At 49.2% G+C, this 15,119-nt stretch overlaps 1 protein-coding gene across 1 annotated transcript in view; it reads right to left on the bottom strand.

The window, feature by feature from the left end:
* The window catches only part of ITGA9 (integrin subunit alpha 9), a 364,736-nt gene extending 351,265 nt beyond the window's left edge, over positions 1–13,471 (bottom strand). Inside the window, exon 1 of the mRNA XM_086365876.1 lies at positions 12,393–13,471. Within this exon, the coding sequence (XP_086222002.1) occupies positions 12,393–12,577 (185 nt within the window). The 5' untranslated portion in view covers positions 12,578–13,471. The remainder of the gene's footprint in view (positions 1–12,392) is intronic.
* Positions 13,472–15,119: the final 1,648 nt, after the last annotated feature.

Below are 15,119 nucleotides of genomic sequence, written 5' to 3'. Positions count from 1 at the left end.
CATTATGGCTTGTCACAGGATATTGAATATACAGTTCCCTGTGCTATACAATATGACCTTGATGTTTAGGAGAGAATAAAAGCAAAACATTCTCTGGTATAAATTGTACCAGTGTAGTCTTAGGTCAGTCTCCCAAGGCATTAGAAACAAAAGCAAAAATAAACAAATGGGACCTGATCAAATTTACAAGGTTTTGCAACAAGGAAACCTAGACAAAATGCAAAAACAACCTACAGAATGAGAGAAGATATTTGCAAACAATGCAACTAACAAGGGATTAATTTCCAAAATATATGAACAGCTTATACAACTCAACAACAACAAAAAAAAACAAGCAACCCAAACAAAAAACGGGCAGAAGACCTAAATAGACATTTCTCCAAAGAAGACGTACAGAAGGCCAATAGGCACATGAAAAGATGCTCAATATTGATAATGACTGCGGCTGCTGCTGCTAAGTCGTTTCAGTCGTGTCCGACTCTGTGCAACCCCATGGACTGCAGCCTACCAGGCTTCTCCGTCCATGGGATTAGAGAAATGCAAATCAAAACTACAATAAGGTGCCGCCTCTCTAAATGAGCAGTTCACGCACCTATCTGGAAATGTGGGCCCATCTGTTCATCTGCCGGCCCCAGCCATGCTCATGGATTGTCTGATTTCCTGTCCGAGGCAATCCTGCCAGGCAGCGTTTCGTGTTTTTACTGAGACGATGGGCACACTGCTCGTAAGTGGCAGGGCTGGGGTCTGAACCCAGGGGCCCACGTCCAAGGGCGTGCTCTTTCCAGTCCCTGTGAACTCCCTCCTATGTGGCAGGTTAAGTGCACTCCATTTTTCCAACACAGCCACTTCCTTGGTTGACCCGTGTCAGGGGAAGCTGGTCACCAGGGCTCCCATCCAGCCACCCATCCAGCTCTGAACCTACCCCTCACCCTCTGAGAGCAAACCACGGGTCAGTTCCCCAGGGACACAGGTAGTAGGAAAGGGTTGAACCACAGCTGCCTCCTCAGGAAGGCTTGGAACGGACACTGTCCCCAAGGTTTCCTCTCTCCCACAAATACCGCAGCAGTGATTCGGAGGCCGAAACTACAGCCAGATCAAGGACAGCAAGTGGGGATTAAAAACCTTAAACCCATTAGGTCTGCTTTCAGGCATTTGATCCCCAAACCAAAACTTCCCCGGGGACCCATGTTTTAGTTACAGGAGTGGAATTCAATCGCTGCATGTCCACCGCACCTCAGGGAAACCCCAGGAATCACTCCACGTCCATTCCTAGGCAAAACACAGCCAGGACTGGATGAGCCGGAGCCAGGAAAGTTACCTGACCATGCCAAATCCTGCACTCCCTGAGAAGGAAACTGGTGGAATTCCACGACCAACGGGGAAAGAACAGAGTCACAGGGAAGGGCCCGCCTCGGAGAGGAATTAAACCCCCTTGGCCGCCCTGGATGGGAATAAAGGGTCCTCAGAGGCTGCTGCCCCGGCCAGGGGCTCAGGCCCTGGTAGATACACCCAGAGACGGAAACATGGCAAAGAGCTGAGGTTTTCCTTCCCCACCTGAGAGCATTAGGTAGACATTAAAATCTGAGAGCCAGAGCACGTTGCAGAACTCCGGAAACCTGGGTCTTGAGGTCTTCCTATTGGTTTCTTGAAAAAATTTTTCTTCTCTAAGAAAAACAGGTCAATACTTTTACATTTACTTTTTTTTTTTTTTGGCTAAGATCCTCACCAGCTCCTTGGAAGTGTGGATTTAGCTCCCAGACTTATCTGGATGCTGGCATGAAGGACAGGGCTCCCCAGAATAGGAATGGCTTCCAATCTGCTCTCTGAGAGAAGGAAGAGCCATGCGAAATGACAGGTTTTATCGCACCCTTGTCAGAATGGCCATCATCAAAAAAGACTGCAGATAACAAATGTAGAGAAAAGGGAACCCTCCCACACTGTTGGTGGGTATGGAAACTGGGGCAGCCACCATGGAGGTTCCTTAAAAACCTGAAAATAGAATCCCCATACGATCCACAATTCCATTCGTAGAAAACAAAAACACTAATTTGAAAAGATACATGCATCCCAATATTCACAGCAGTATTATTTACAATAGCCAAGACTTGGAAGCAACCTAAGTGTCCAGCGACAGATGAATGGATAAAGATGTGGTATATATACAATGTGATATTACTCAGCCACAAGAAAGCAAGCAAATGGCAAAATTTCAAGAACATGGGTGGACTTGGACGGTGTTATGCTTGGTGAAATAAGTCAGAGAAAGACACATACTATATGCAATCACTCATGTGTGGAACCTAAACCATAAAACAAAAAAATGAACATAACAAAACAGAAACAGACTCAGATACAGGGAACTAGTGCTCGCCAAAGGGGAGAGGGAAGCAGGGAGGAGCAAGACAGTGGTAGGAAATTGTGCGTGTGTTAGTCACTCGATCGTGTCTGACTCTTGCGACCCCATGGACTGTAGCCCACCAGGCTCCTCTGTCCACAGAATTCTCCAAGCAAGAATACTGGAGTGGGTTGCCATTCCAGTTTCCACGGGATTTTCCTGACCTAGGGATTGAACCCAGGTCTCTGCATTGCAGGCAGATTCTTTACTGCCTGAGCTACCAAGGAAGCCCTAAAGAGGTACAAATTACTGTACATAAATAAGCTACAAGCATACATTGAACAGCACAGGGAATGTAGTCAATATTTTATAATTACTTTATAAGAAGTATAATCTATAAAAATATTGAATCACTATGTTGTACACTTGAAACACATAATATTGTAAACCAATTATACTTGGATTTTAAAAAGATTTTTAAAAACTTCAGGCTTTACAGTCCCACAAGTCTCCTATGAAAATAGCCAACTCAGATCTTTGGAAACAGACATATGAATAAATAAACAAAAATGCAGACTGATGCTGGGCATGACCAAAATTTTACAGACGACACATAATAAAGAGCGTCTCATTCATTTCTGTATGGAGTGCTGATGCTCAAATTTTGATAAATGAATGAATCAACAAATGCTCTGAAAGCAAAATTTTAGCATATGAAGTCAGGATGAAGATCATTAGCTTGGAATGCTGGCTCAAAGAAACAGGAAGAAACAGCTACTCAGATTTATCCAGGTTCTACTACGTGGTACACGTTATGTTTCAGGCTTTGCAGACATAATCTCATTTAATTCCCCCCACAATGTCATGCAGTACAAACTCTCTTTGTTCCTCTTTCACAGAGGAGAGACTGAGGCTCAAACACCTAAAGCAACTTGCTAAGAACACACAGCTTCTAAATGGGGGCGAAGGCAGGCTGGCAGGGCCACTGTACATCTCGGCAGCGCACCTGCTATGGCTCAGACCACAGATTTGGTTGTTGCTAGGGAACCAGGTGGCAACCCACTCCAGTGTTCTTGCCTGGAGAATCCCAGGGACGGGGGAGCCTGGTGGGCTGCCGTCTATAGGGTCGCACAGAGTCGGACATGACTGAAGTGACTTAGCAGCAGCAGCAGGGAACCAGGGGCCCTAAGGAAGGCAGAGTCAGGAAGGACCCCACTCCCCTGAGTGTAGAACATCCACTTCAGGACCCGAGCTGGTGGAGAGGTGGTGCCAGGACCCTGCATACTGCTGCCCTTGGAGGGGCCTGCACACAGCCAACTTTGCTCTGGGGTGTGTGCGTGTTGCAGCATTTCCAGGCTAGACAGTCCAGAAGGGCTGGGAGAGGTTCAACATACCAACAGATGAACTGAGATGGAAGAAATTCATCCCATGCCTTTTTGACGCTGAGCTTTGCAGGGGGCGGGGGGCAGACCTAAATCATCTTTGCTCTCATACTTCTGGCCATTTATACAGAAATTCTGAGGCTGAGTGGGTTTCTTTAACAATATTACAAATCCAGGAGTGAATCCTGAACACCAGCAGAGGTGGCATCCTTCCCCATCTACTCTCCAAAGGAAACTTTTTCAGTAAGCCGTGGGAGCCAGGAGCACTCAAGGGAGCAGATGGAGGGAGGGAAACCCAGAGAGGTTAGGATGGATACAGGGAATTCCAGAACGTTCCATATTTCCTAGGACATATCTGTCCTAACTGTGACCTAGGGTGAGCGAAGACCCTACAAACATCCCTGGCAGGATGACTGGTCCCTCTTTCCTGAGGGACTGAGCATCTCTGGAAAGCAAAACCCCAGTATCTCCACACAGGTAGCCAGTGGGTCCTGAATAAACATCTGCAAAGGGTGTCATTGGTAAGCTTCCAGAACCTTCTCAGGAAAGCAGGACAGAGTCTCACAACACAGATGTCTGGGTGCCTTGAGGCCCTAAACTCTTCTTGAGAGGCAAAGGTGCAGGCCTCAGTTCAACTACTCTGTCCCTCCATGCCTCAGTTTCCCCCTTGTGAATGAGGCTACAATGACGACTAGCTGAAGCAATTGTAGGGAATGTTGAGTCAATACACATGAAGCAGGTAGAACGGTACTCAACATGGGCTAAGCAATCAGCAGTGCTGTGGCTGCCGCTGCTACAAATTTAAACTCGTAACAAGAGTCCCAGAAAAGCAGAAACTGGGGACCAAGTGACCCTGTGGTTTCAAAGACTGGATTCTCACCAATCTTGGATTCGCTTTCACTTCCTAAGGCTCCCTCTAGCAAAAAAAAAAAAAAAAAAAGGTGATGATCAAACACTTTTCTCTGCTTCGGCCTCAGTTCAACTACTCTGTCCCTCCAGATCCACACAGCTTAAGGCTTTGTGGGTCACAAGATACCAGGGTTGCAGCTCTGGTCAGAGGCTCAGGATAAGGTGGGAGCTCTCTTCCTCCTCCGCCCCTCGCCTGTGATTTCCCCGAGGTCAGGAAGAGTCACCCTGCAAGTCTGCTTCGGGGCTTATCCTAACAGCCCAGAATCCCAGCACTGCCTGGGCTGATACAGCAGGATGAGCAGGAGCACAGATTATCCCTGCCACGCCACAGGCCGAGGGACACACCTCACACGACCCTTCACACATGACGGGCTCCGTGTCTACCACTGAGCCCAGCACCTCGTCCATCGGGCTGCAAGGGGACAGTGAGCTGACAGCCGCCAGCTGCCGCCCCTTTCAGGCAATCAAGCTGAGGCCAGGCCTTCCCCAGGCAACCACGGGGGCTGACTATGATCATATGGGGTGCTGGGGATTGGGGATGCCCCTGTTGAGTTAGCTAAGACTTCTTCTTACTGATGTTTATTGAAGTATAGTTGAATTACAACATTGTTAATTCCTACTATAGAGCAAAGTGATTCAGTTGTGTGTATATATATATATTATATATATATATACACATTCTTTTTTTAAATATTCTTTTCCACTATGGCTTATCATAGGATATTTTTTAAATTGGAGGACAGTTACTTTACAATGTTGTGTTAGTTTCTGCTGTACAGCAATGTGAATCAGCTGTTAAGTATACTTATATCTTATTCCTCTTGACTCTCCCTCCCACCCCCTCATCGCACCCATCTAGGTCATCACGGAGCACCAGGCTGAGTTCCCTATTCTATACAGCAGCTTCCCCCTAAGTTGACTGAGACTTTTATCAGGCCCGCATCACCGTCTGAGGCTTTCCCTGCCCAATTCTGTTTCATCTCCCCTGTTCTTTCATCCGCCTTACTCCCCGTACCCATAATTCTTTTCAACTCCTATCTCTGTCTTAGCATCTGCTTCCCAGAGGACCCAGACTGACCGAGGGCCCCAGTGCACACTGATTAGCCAAGGCTGGAATGGACCCTGGTCAAGGCATGTAACTCCGTGAGCCTTACTTCTCCATCTGGCAAACTAGACACCAGTCACCATGTGGTCCTGAAGATTCCCCTAGAGACTATCACACTTGTGAAAGATTGGACCTCTTGCAGATGCCCAGCAAGTCCTATCTGATGGGGTCATTTGTTTTGATTTCTTAAAGTTACATTTCTTAAAGTTTCAAGTTAAACCCTTGAAAGCAAGTGGTTTCTGAGAACACCATGGCTGCTTTTAATAAATGTGACAACAGCATCCTCCGCAGACAGATCACAATGGGAGTTATCAGAAGGAGACTGTTTCCTGACCAGCAGCAGCTCGCTGGGGACTCAGAGCTGGCCGGGGCCCGGCCCTTCACACTCTCACACTCTGGGCTGTTAGAGACTGGCTGGAGAGAGTCTGTCTTCTTGCCTTGGAAGGTTCTCTCCGGAGTGTGACAGCTGCCTCTGCCCCGGCCAGTGTTCAGCACTAGCTCAGGAAACAGCACCCTTGCCAGTTTCTTGAGATCTTCAGGGAAATGTCACGGAAACCCTCAAGGGATGCTGTCCAGGGCCCCTTAGAACTGGGGCCTCATACGCGTGTCATCTCTTCTTGAGCACTTTCAAAAAGCAGGCACTGCAGGGCTAGTAAGAACCTGGAACAAGATCTGAAAAAGCTACTTCCAGAAAACCCAGATGGGGAAGTGGGGTTACAGCCCAGCCTGAGAGCTGGGCAAAGACCTCGCCACAGGGGTTATGAGACAGCCTGGCTGCCACCAGCATCTCTGGGTGCCTCTGCACAAAGCCAGGTCGGGGTGGGGAACAGGGCCCATGGTCCCAGCATCCCCCTTCCAAAGGTTCTATTTTCATGGGGCTCTTTTCTGCCTATCAGAACTCCCCCTGCCTGCCTGAGGACCTGCCCTCCCACATCGGAGCCCACATCTTATTTCTGCCTGACGTACAAGGGGAGAAGCCCACAGTCTTCTCATCCATCAGGCTGAGTGCATTTTTCATTCTTGAATCGCTAGCCCTCAGCATAGAGCAGGCACTCCAATGTTTGATGGATGAAAAGAGGCTGACAGCTATTAAGTTTTAATTAAATTTAAGCTCCCTCATTTCAGTTTTAATACTCAGATATGCAGAGGCTGACTTTTTTTTCTTGGTTACATTGCCTTTGGATCTCTATTGAGCTGTTTAAGACACAAGTCAGGGACTTCCCTGGCAGTCTGGTGGTTAAGACTTCACCTTCCAATGCAGGGGGTGCCAGTTTGATCCCTGATCAGGGAACTAAGATACCACATGCCTCATGGCCAAAAAATCAAAACATAATACAGAAGTGATATTGTAACAAATTCAATAGTAACTTAAAAAAAAAAAAGACACAAGTCATTGCTTCAAACAAGCACTGGAACTCTCCACAATGGTGAAAATGTTCTGTGTGCTGTTGAAAACAGCACCCATAAGGCACCTGTGGCTACTGACAAGTTGAAATGTGGTGGTGTGACTGCAGGTCTGAATTCTTCATTTTATTTGGCTGCAATTTTTTTTTTTTTTTGGCTACACGGTATGGGATGCAGGATCTTAGCTCCCCAACCAGGGATCAAACCCATGCCCTCAGCAGTGAAAGCACAGTCTTAACCACTGGACCACCTGGGAAATCCCTGGTAGTAATTAATTCAAATGGCAATACAGCTGGCTCGTGGCCACTGCACTGGCAGTGCAGAACCAGCTAGCTTGTTCTCTTAATTCTCAAGCTTCATGCAAATGAGAGGATGCCATGTTCCCCTCGGCTCTGAATCGCCTCCTGTTCCTCACTGAGTGATGCTCAGACAACCTTAACAAAGCGAATGCCGGCGCCTCTTCCATTTCCGAGCACTTGCTCTGGGCCGGAGCACAGCCGTCTTGATGTGTCCCGGGAGATGGGGCAGGAAGCACGTCTCCAGAAAGGAAGCCAGGGCACCCAACCGCCTCAGACTCCGGGGCGTCTGGGGCCCAGAGGAAGGAGGGGAGGGGAGGGTGTGAAAGAACCCCGTTCCGGGGCCTGGACGCCTGCCGGGCTGCATGTATTTATCTCACAGGGTGTCACAGTTGTCTGCCCTGCAGCTGAGGGACTGTCCATGTCTACAGGAAGGGGACAGAAATCTGCTCTGTCCGTGTTCCCTGGTACCTCTTGCTTGTTGTTCAAATGGGGCAAGAAGAGCTGGGGGTGGCAGGTTTGGGAGAGGACGCTAGCTCAGGGCAGGCAGACAGGGATCACTGGGAAAAAACAGAAACCGAGTCCCTTGCTGTTTGCATCCAAACCGATACCAGCGACGTCTATCACACTCCCTGGGGTACTGCGGTCCATCTGGCCAGGGGGACAACGCTCACTGCCCAGAGCATGCGGCAGAGGCCACTCAAGCCACACCCTCGGAGAGAGGTGGGGTCGTGCTCCGTTCTCAACGCAGCATGACTGCAAGTGCAGGATGAGGGTCCGCGGCTCAGAAGGCAAGCCCCCCACCACCACCCCACACACGGAGAGCTAGGACCTCAGGTCAGTGACAATTCTGGTTTAAAAACGAAATGCTTGGAATGCTCAGTTATGGGGTTCGAGAAGACACAGACTAGTCCCCATAACTAGTTCTGCTGACAGAGCACATGCGGGTGCTCTGTGATGTGTGCCTGGGGGGCCCTCGGTCCGGGGACCCCTCCTCTCTGACCCCTGCAGAGCCCCCACTCTCCCCGCCACGCAGCACTCCCCTCCCTCCTTACCTTACACAAGACAAATCCTCCCACCTGTAAAAGGTGTTTAATTAGCATGAGGCAAAACTATTAAACCATGAAAGACTGAATGAAGAAGCTACAGAATAATCTCTGCTCAAGAAGAAAGACGAAAGACATGAGGTTTAGTGAACACCGCCTTCTGTTCCATTCAGAGTTTCAATACATGACTTTTCCTCGTCAAGTCTACCACTTACACCCAACCCGACTCTGTCATCTTTTTGAAGTCTCCTTCATGTAGGTGGCTCTGCTCCCCCATTGGACTGGAGCAGCCCTTTGGTACATTACTCCACAATTAATACATCCCCCTAAAGTTCACATTTCAGCTTCATTGGCACTATGGAAACTCAGAGAAAATGCCTGAAAGCCTCCCTCCCTCTCTGACAGAGTGATTCTAAGCCCAGGAACTTATGCAAAGGAAATAATTAAGGATGTCCGCAAGGCTTTTGTTAGAAGGATGTTTACCCTGCTGCTGTTTATAATCGTGAATCATTGGAAACAACTTGCCTGTCCCTCAAGCAAAGCTAAAAGATCCAGGACCCAAGAACTGCCTGGTAGGTAGAGCCCAACCATCAGTCACTAAGTCAATCAATAAACCCCAGAGCTGAAAGTTAAGGTAGAGACCGAGTAGCAGTTCCAGATTCCACAGGGCCTGAATCCTACAAATACAGGACAACTACCCTTAAGAAAATGAATACAAAATTATGAGTACAGAATTAAGCACAGGGCCTGGGTAGAGGCCTATGCAAGTGGGAGGCCTTTGGAGGAAGTTTCGTGATTATCACAGTAAGTCTAGCCTCTAAAGATAGAAGGAAAAGAAAGAAGAAAATAGGAGATGCTGGAAGTCTCTTCCTTCAAAGGCCATGGTATACCAAGACTGGGCAACCCAGTCAGCAGAGAATAATGTTCAAGGTCTAAGACCGAGAAGCGAGAGAAGGGAGACAAGATGCTTGGCGCTGGTTGAGTCGCTCAGTCATGTCTGAGCCCATGGACTGTAGCCTGCCAGGCCCCTCTGTCCATGGGATTCTCCAGGCAAGAATACTGGAGTGGGTTGCCATTCCCTTCTCCAGAGGATCTTCCTGATGCAGGAATCAAACCTGGGTCTCCTGCATTGCAGGCAGATTCTTTACTGACTAAGCTATGACAAAAGCCCAAGATGCTTGGAAGAAACAGCAGAAGGATACAAGTCAAGGAGATAAGCAAGAACTAATACAAAATCAAGGCAGTGTGGAGTAGGGGAGAGGCAAAGGAAAAGCTGCTTTAAATAGATCACAGGAGGGATTAGTTGGTACTTGAAAATTTATAGGGACAAGAAGTCAGATAAAAAGAGCAGGCTGTTGGGAGATTGGGATTCTACTATGTGTAAAATAGGAAATTAATGAGAACCTACTGTAGAGCATAGGGAACCCTACATAATACTCTGTGGTGATAGAAAGGGAAAGGAAATCCAAGCAAGAGGGGATATACATACATGTATCACTGATTCACCTTGTACAGTGGAAACTACCATGACACTGTAAAGCAACTATACTCCAAGAGAATTTAATAAAAATAAGTCATGGAGATGTAATATGCAGCACGGTGACTATAGTTAACAATATTGTATTGCATATTTAAAAGTTGCTAAGAGAGTAGTAAAGTCTTCAAAGTTCTCATGGCACACCAAATTGTAACTGTGTCTGATGACCGATGTTAGGATGAACTTATTGTGGTGACCATTTCAAAATATATATGTATATCAAGTCATTATGCTGTACACCTGGAATTAATGTTATGTGTGAATTATATCTCAATAATAATATAAAAAAAGAATAAGAAAAAAAAGAGCAGCCCACTCAGTATAAGAAGCAGAGAGAAAGCTTTTGAGACCAGCAGCCTGGCTGTGATGAGGGGCTCCTCTGAATCCCTGAAATATCTGCCCCACATCTCCCGTGACACCACGGCCACTAACCAGCATGACCCTCCATCCTCAACCCCTCTCTGCCACATACCCTGGGTCTTTCCCTGCACTTGCCAAATTTATTCACATCACACAGGCTTTCCTCATCCCCTTTTTTAAAACAAAGCAGACTGGGAACATCCCTGGTGGTCCAATAGTTAAGACTGTGCTTCCACTGCAGGGGGCCCAGGTTTGATCTCTGGTTGGGGACCTAAAGATCCTACATGCAGTGCGGCTTGGCCAAAAGACTTTAAAAACAAAAAAAGCAGACTGAACTCTTTTTCCAGGTCTTGACTCCCCCTACTTGCTCTGAGCTAGGGCAGCTTCCACCTGCGGCCCGTCCAAGTCCAGGAGGTAGGTCCTGGCAGCTCTCTGTACGGTAAAGGTCCTCCCGCATCAGTGATGCTTCAGCTTCCCCGCCTGCCCCTCCTCAGCAGCCCCCTGCCCCGACTAGTCCTATTTTTGACAGCCCTCCCCACATGCTTTGTGCCAAGGTCACACGGTCCCGGAGCCTAGCCTCGGATCCTGGGATGTGTTCTCTACCTGCTCCTGCCCAGGCCACCTTCTCTACCAAATTCAAAGTCCACAGGGCACACTGAGTACACGGGATGACACAGAAAAGGTGTCAGCCTGCTTTGCTGTCAAGGGGGGATTTGGCAATTGCAGGAAATGACAGTTGGCCTTTAACTCAGGAACTGGGGTAAACAGTAGGGAGGGAGACAGGGAACTGGGCAGGAGCTACACAAAGACCTTCAAAGCTGGTTCTCCTGGAGGCAGCTCTCCTAAACGTCATGATTGTTAAAGGGCTGGCAGGTCACAAAGTTCCCGATTTTCCAGGAATGCTCAAGACGAATCTACCAACCCTCCCAGTTCCATCAGTCTCTGTCCAATTCCAGGCGGAACTGCAAGCTGAGCACAGAGGAGGTCTTTGCCCTTCCAGCCTGCAATCCCTAAGGATGCTCACAATAAAACCAGTCCAGGACTAGCTGCCGCCTAGGCCCCACTGGGGAACTATCCACCCTCTAACTCTTTGAGGAGTGCCTGACCCCTCCTGGGGTTGTTTCATTTGCCCTTAGGCGGGAGGAAAGGGCCAAGGAGAGACCAACCTCCCTGGTGCTTCTCCTCTGGGGTTGGCCACTCAAGCTCTGTGCCCCTTTGCAGATGGTGCCTAATGAGGAGAGCTCTCAGGGGGACTTTCAGGGGGCAGCTGTCCTCCTCGACCTCTATACAGTGCTTGTCTCCAGGGCAGCCGCCTCCATGTGTGGTGAGACCCAGGCCGCCCCAGAAATCACTCACTAGCCAGCCCTACCGGCCTTGTCACTGAGTGTCCTGGATTGTCCCCCTTCCCTGCCTTCCCGACCCTCTCGGCTCGCTTCCCCAGAGGGCCTGATGAGCCTGAGGACCACTCAGTTGGCATCTCCCCCAGGAACACCGAGCCCACTCCCCCTCGCATTTCGCGGTTACACCGCTTCCAGCTGCAAAGCCGGCAGGAGACGCCTAAACCGGGAGAGTTGGGGGGGCGGGGGGTGTCACCAAGAGTTCTCGAAACTGAGAAGTCTGCCGGTCACCCCGGAGAGGGACGTTCGAGGTGCTGGCCCGGCCTCCCGAGCCCCGTGGAGGCAGAGGAACCAAGTTACTTCGCGCCCCTGAGTTAAGCCGAGACTGCCTGGGAGGCCGAGGGGCAATCCCGGCGGTTCTCCCACCCGGAGAGGCGCCCGGCCCCCTCCTCCTGGGGAGCCCACCGGGTCGTCCGGGAGCGGAGACCGTGTCTTCCCTCGTCCCTTCTTTTCCTAGGCGGCCGGGCTGCACGCAACGGAGACATTTAAATCGCCCCCTCGGGACGGCGGCATGGAGAGGCCGGAAAGGCGGCGGCGGCCTCGGGGCTGCAGCGGGACCGGGCCGGGCCGGGCCGGGCCGGGCCGGGCTGCGGTCGGGGTCCGGGCCGGGAGGGCACTCACCAGCGCGTGTTGTCGTGGAAGTGCTCCAGCACCGCGTAGCCGAAGAAGGACCCGGCAGGACCTTGGAAGCGCACTGGGCGCTGCGGGTCCAGGTTGTAGGCGCCCGCAGGGGTCCCTGCAGCCACCAACGCCAGGAGCAGCGCGCGGAGCCCCCCGGCGCCCCTCTGCGCCGCCGAGCCGCCCATCCCCAGCTGGCCGCCGCCCTCCCCTGAGCCCCGCGAGCAGGGCGCCGAGCGCGCCGGCGGAGGGGCCGAGGGGTCCGCCGACGGCCGAGAGTCTCCTGGGGGCCGGAACTCTGCGCTCGGGCTCAGGAGGGACGCGGTGCCGGGCTGGGGGCGGTGGGCCGAGCGGGAGCCGTAGGACAGCACAGGGGCGGCCCGGAGCGGCCGGCGTCCTCTGTCCAGCCGAGAAGTGTGCGCGCTCGGAGCGAGTGGGTCCCGGGCCGGGCGGCGCTGGACTGCGGAGAGGCGCGCCCGCGGGGTGGGCGGCCTGAGTGGCCGGCGGCGGAACGGCGCAGCAGCGCTCCCTGCGGGCCGCGAGCCCGGCACCACCTCCCGCGGCCGCGGAGGAGCCCAGAGACCCGCCCCAGCGCCCAGTGTCCCCGGCGAGCCCTGGGCGCCGGGTCCTGAGCCCACCCTACTTGTATTTTGTGTTTTTACTCTTTATTTCTTGATATGTCTTTGTAGGAACCATTAATTTTATTAATTTTTTTAAAGAACCCACTTTTAACGTTAATGATTTTATTTCTGTAACGCATTTACTTTCCAATTTTAAAATTTTATCAATTTGTTTTTTACCTTTCTTTTCTTCTACTTTCTCTAGATTTGCAACATTTTTCTCTAGTACCATGAGATGAACGCTTAGATTTTTAGCCTTACGATTTTTCTTTTTCTAATATATATTATTTGTAATATGCATTATATATAAATATTATACTGCTCCTTGGAAGAAAAGCTATGACCAACCTAGACAGCATATTAAAATACAGAGTACTTACTTTGCCAACAAAGGTCTGTCTAGTCAAAGCTATGGTTTTTCCAGTAGTCATGTATGGATATGAGAGTTAGACCATAAAGAAAGGTGAGCGCCAAAGAATTGATGCTTTTGAACTGTGGTGTTGGAGAAGACTCCTGAGAATCCCTTGGACAGCAAGGAGATCCAACCAGTCCATCCTAAAGGAGATCAGTCCTGGGTGTTCATTGGAAGGACTGATGCTGAAGCTGAAACTCCAATACTTTGGCCACCTGATGCGAAGAGCTGACCCTGATGCTGGGAAAGATTGAAGACAGGAGGAGAAGGGGACGACAGAGGATGAGATGCTTGGATGGCATCACTGACTCAATGGACATGAGTTTGAGTAAGCTCTGGGAGTTGGTGTGGACAGAGAAGCCTGGTGTGCTGCACTCCATGGGTCTCAAAGAGTCAGACACGACTGAGCAACTGAACTGATGATACACGTGTACACACACACACTAAATTTCCCTGTGAGCACTGTTTGAGCTGTAATTCCACAAGTTCTAACATGTTGAAAATATGATGACAAATGTAGGCTTTTGTTGTTGTTCAGTCACTAAGTCCTGTATGACTCTTTGCCATCCCATTCCAGCTCCTCTGTCCACATGCGCATTAAAAAAAAGGTATGAGGGAGTTCCCTGGTAGCTTAGTGGTTAGGATTCTGCGCTTTCACTACCATTGCCCAGGTTCAGTCCCCAGTCAGGGAACTGAGATCCAGTGAGCCACAGATCATGTCCCCCTGACAAAATAATAACAATAATAGAGATGAGGAAACTAAGGCACTGAAGCTAAGTGATTTATCTGAGTGTCCCAGGATGAACAGCAAGGATTCAAAGAGAGGTCTGAGTGGGGAGAGGGCAGGGATAATATGGGGGTGGAGGAGTGGGAGATACAAACCATTAGATGTAAAATATGCTTAAGGATGTATTTTGCAACATGGGGAACACAGTCAATATTTTATAATAATTGGAGTGTAACCTTTTGAAATTATATTTTTAGAATTTTTAAAAGAATGGACATAATCAAAAAAATTGATAAAATATAAAACAAGTAAGCAATAAATAAAATTAATAATGCCCCCCCCCAAAAAAAAGAGGTCTGGATGTTTACCTGAAACATTAGTTATGGTTACAGTTGAGATTGTGGGCTATTCTTGCTGACTTACACATCATCTATCCATCTATCTTCCTACTTACCTATCCACCATCTATCTATCCTTTTGTACTGCCTAAGTTGTCTACAGAGAGCCACCAATGGGATGTAGAAGATGCTCTATCCATAAAGCCAAAGCATTCATCAAAGTGAAATCCTGTTAGAATAGCCTGGCCTCTGTTGAGGGGCCGAAACTCACTTGCACTCCCAGCATAGGTTAAGGAGACCAGCCAACCTATGGAAGAAAGTTATCCTTACCATATTGTCAAAGAAGGGAGAGAAAGCAAAAGGGCCAAGATCATTCACAACCTGATAATCATTCTCTAAATGATTGATACTTGGCTTAATATGCTTGTTGATGTTAATTCTTCAGAAGTTGCCGACTTTATTTTTTTATGTAAGACAAACTACATTTCCACATGGTTTTGAAATCCAGAAAGTTCATAGGAAGGGCAAGTACTATCACCAAACCTTCAACTATAATAGCAGGCAGAGATTTAAACAAATACTTTACCATTGAATTATTTCATATGCCAAAAACTCCCACTGTTATTATCGAGT

Source organism: Bos grunniens, chromosome 22 (genome assembly GCF_055505025.1).
Source record: "Bos grunniens cultivar Pamir isolate PY7600 chromosome 22, Bosgru_T2T1.0, whole genome shotgun sequence".
Taxonomy (NCBI): domain Eukaryota; kingdom Metazoa; phylum Chordata; class Mammalia; order Artiodactyla; family Bovidae; genus Bos; species Bos grunniens.
The sequence above is the reverse complement of the archived record's forward strand: the minus strand, read 5'-3'. Positions and strand labels throughout refer to the sequence as shown.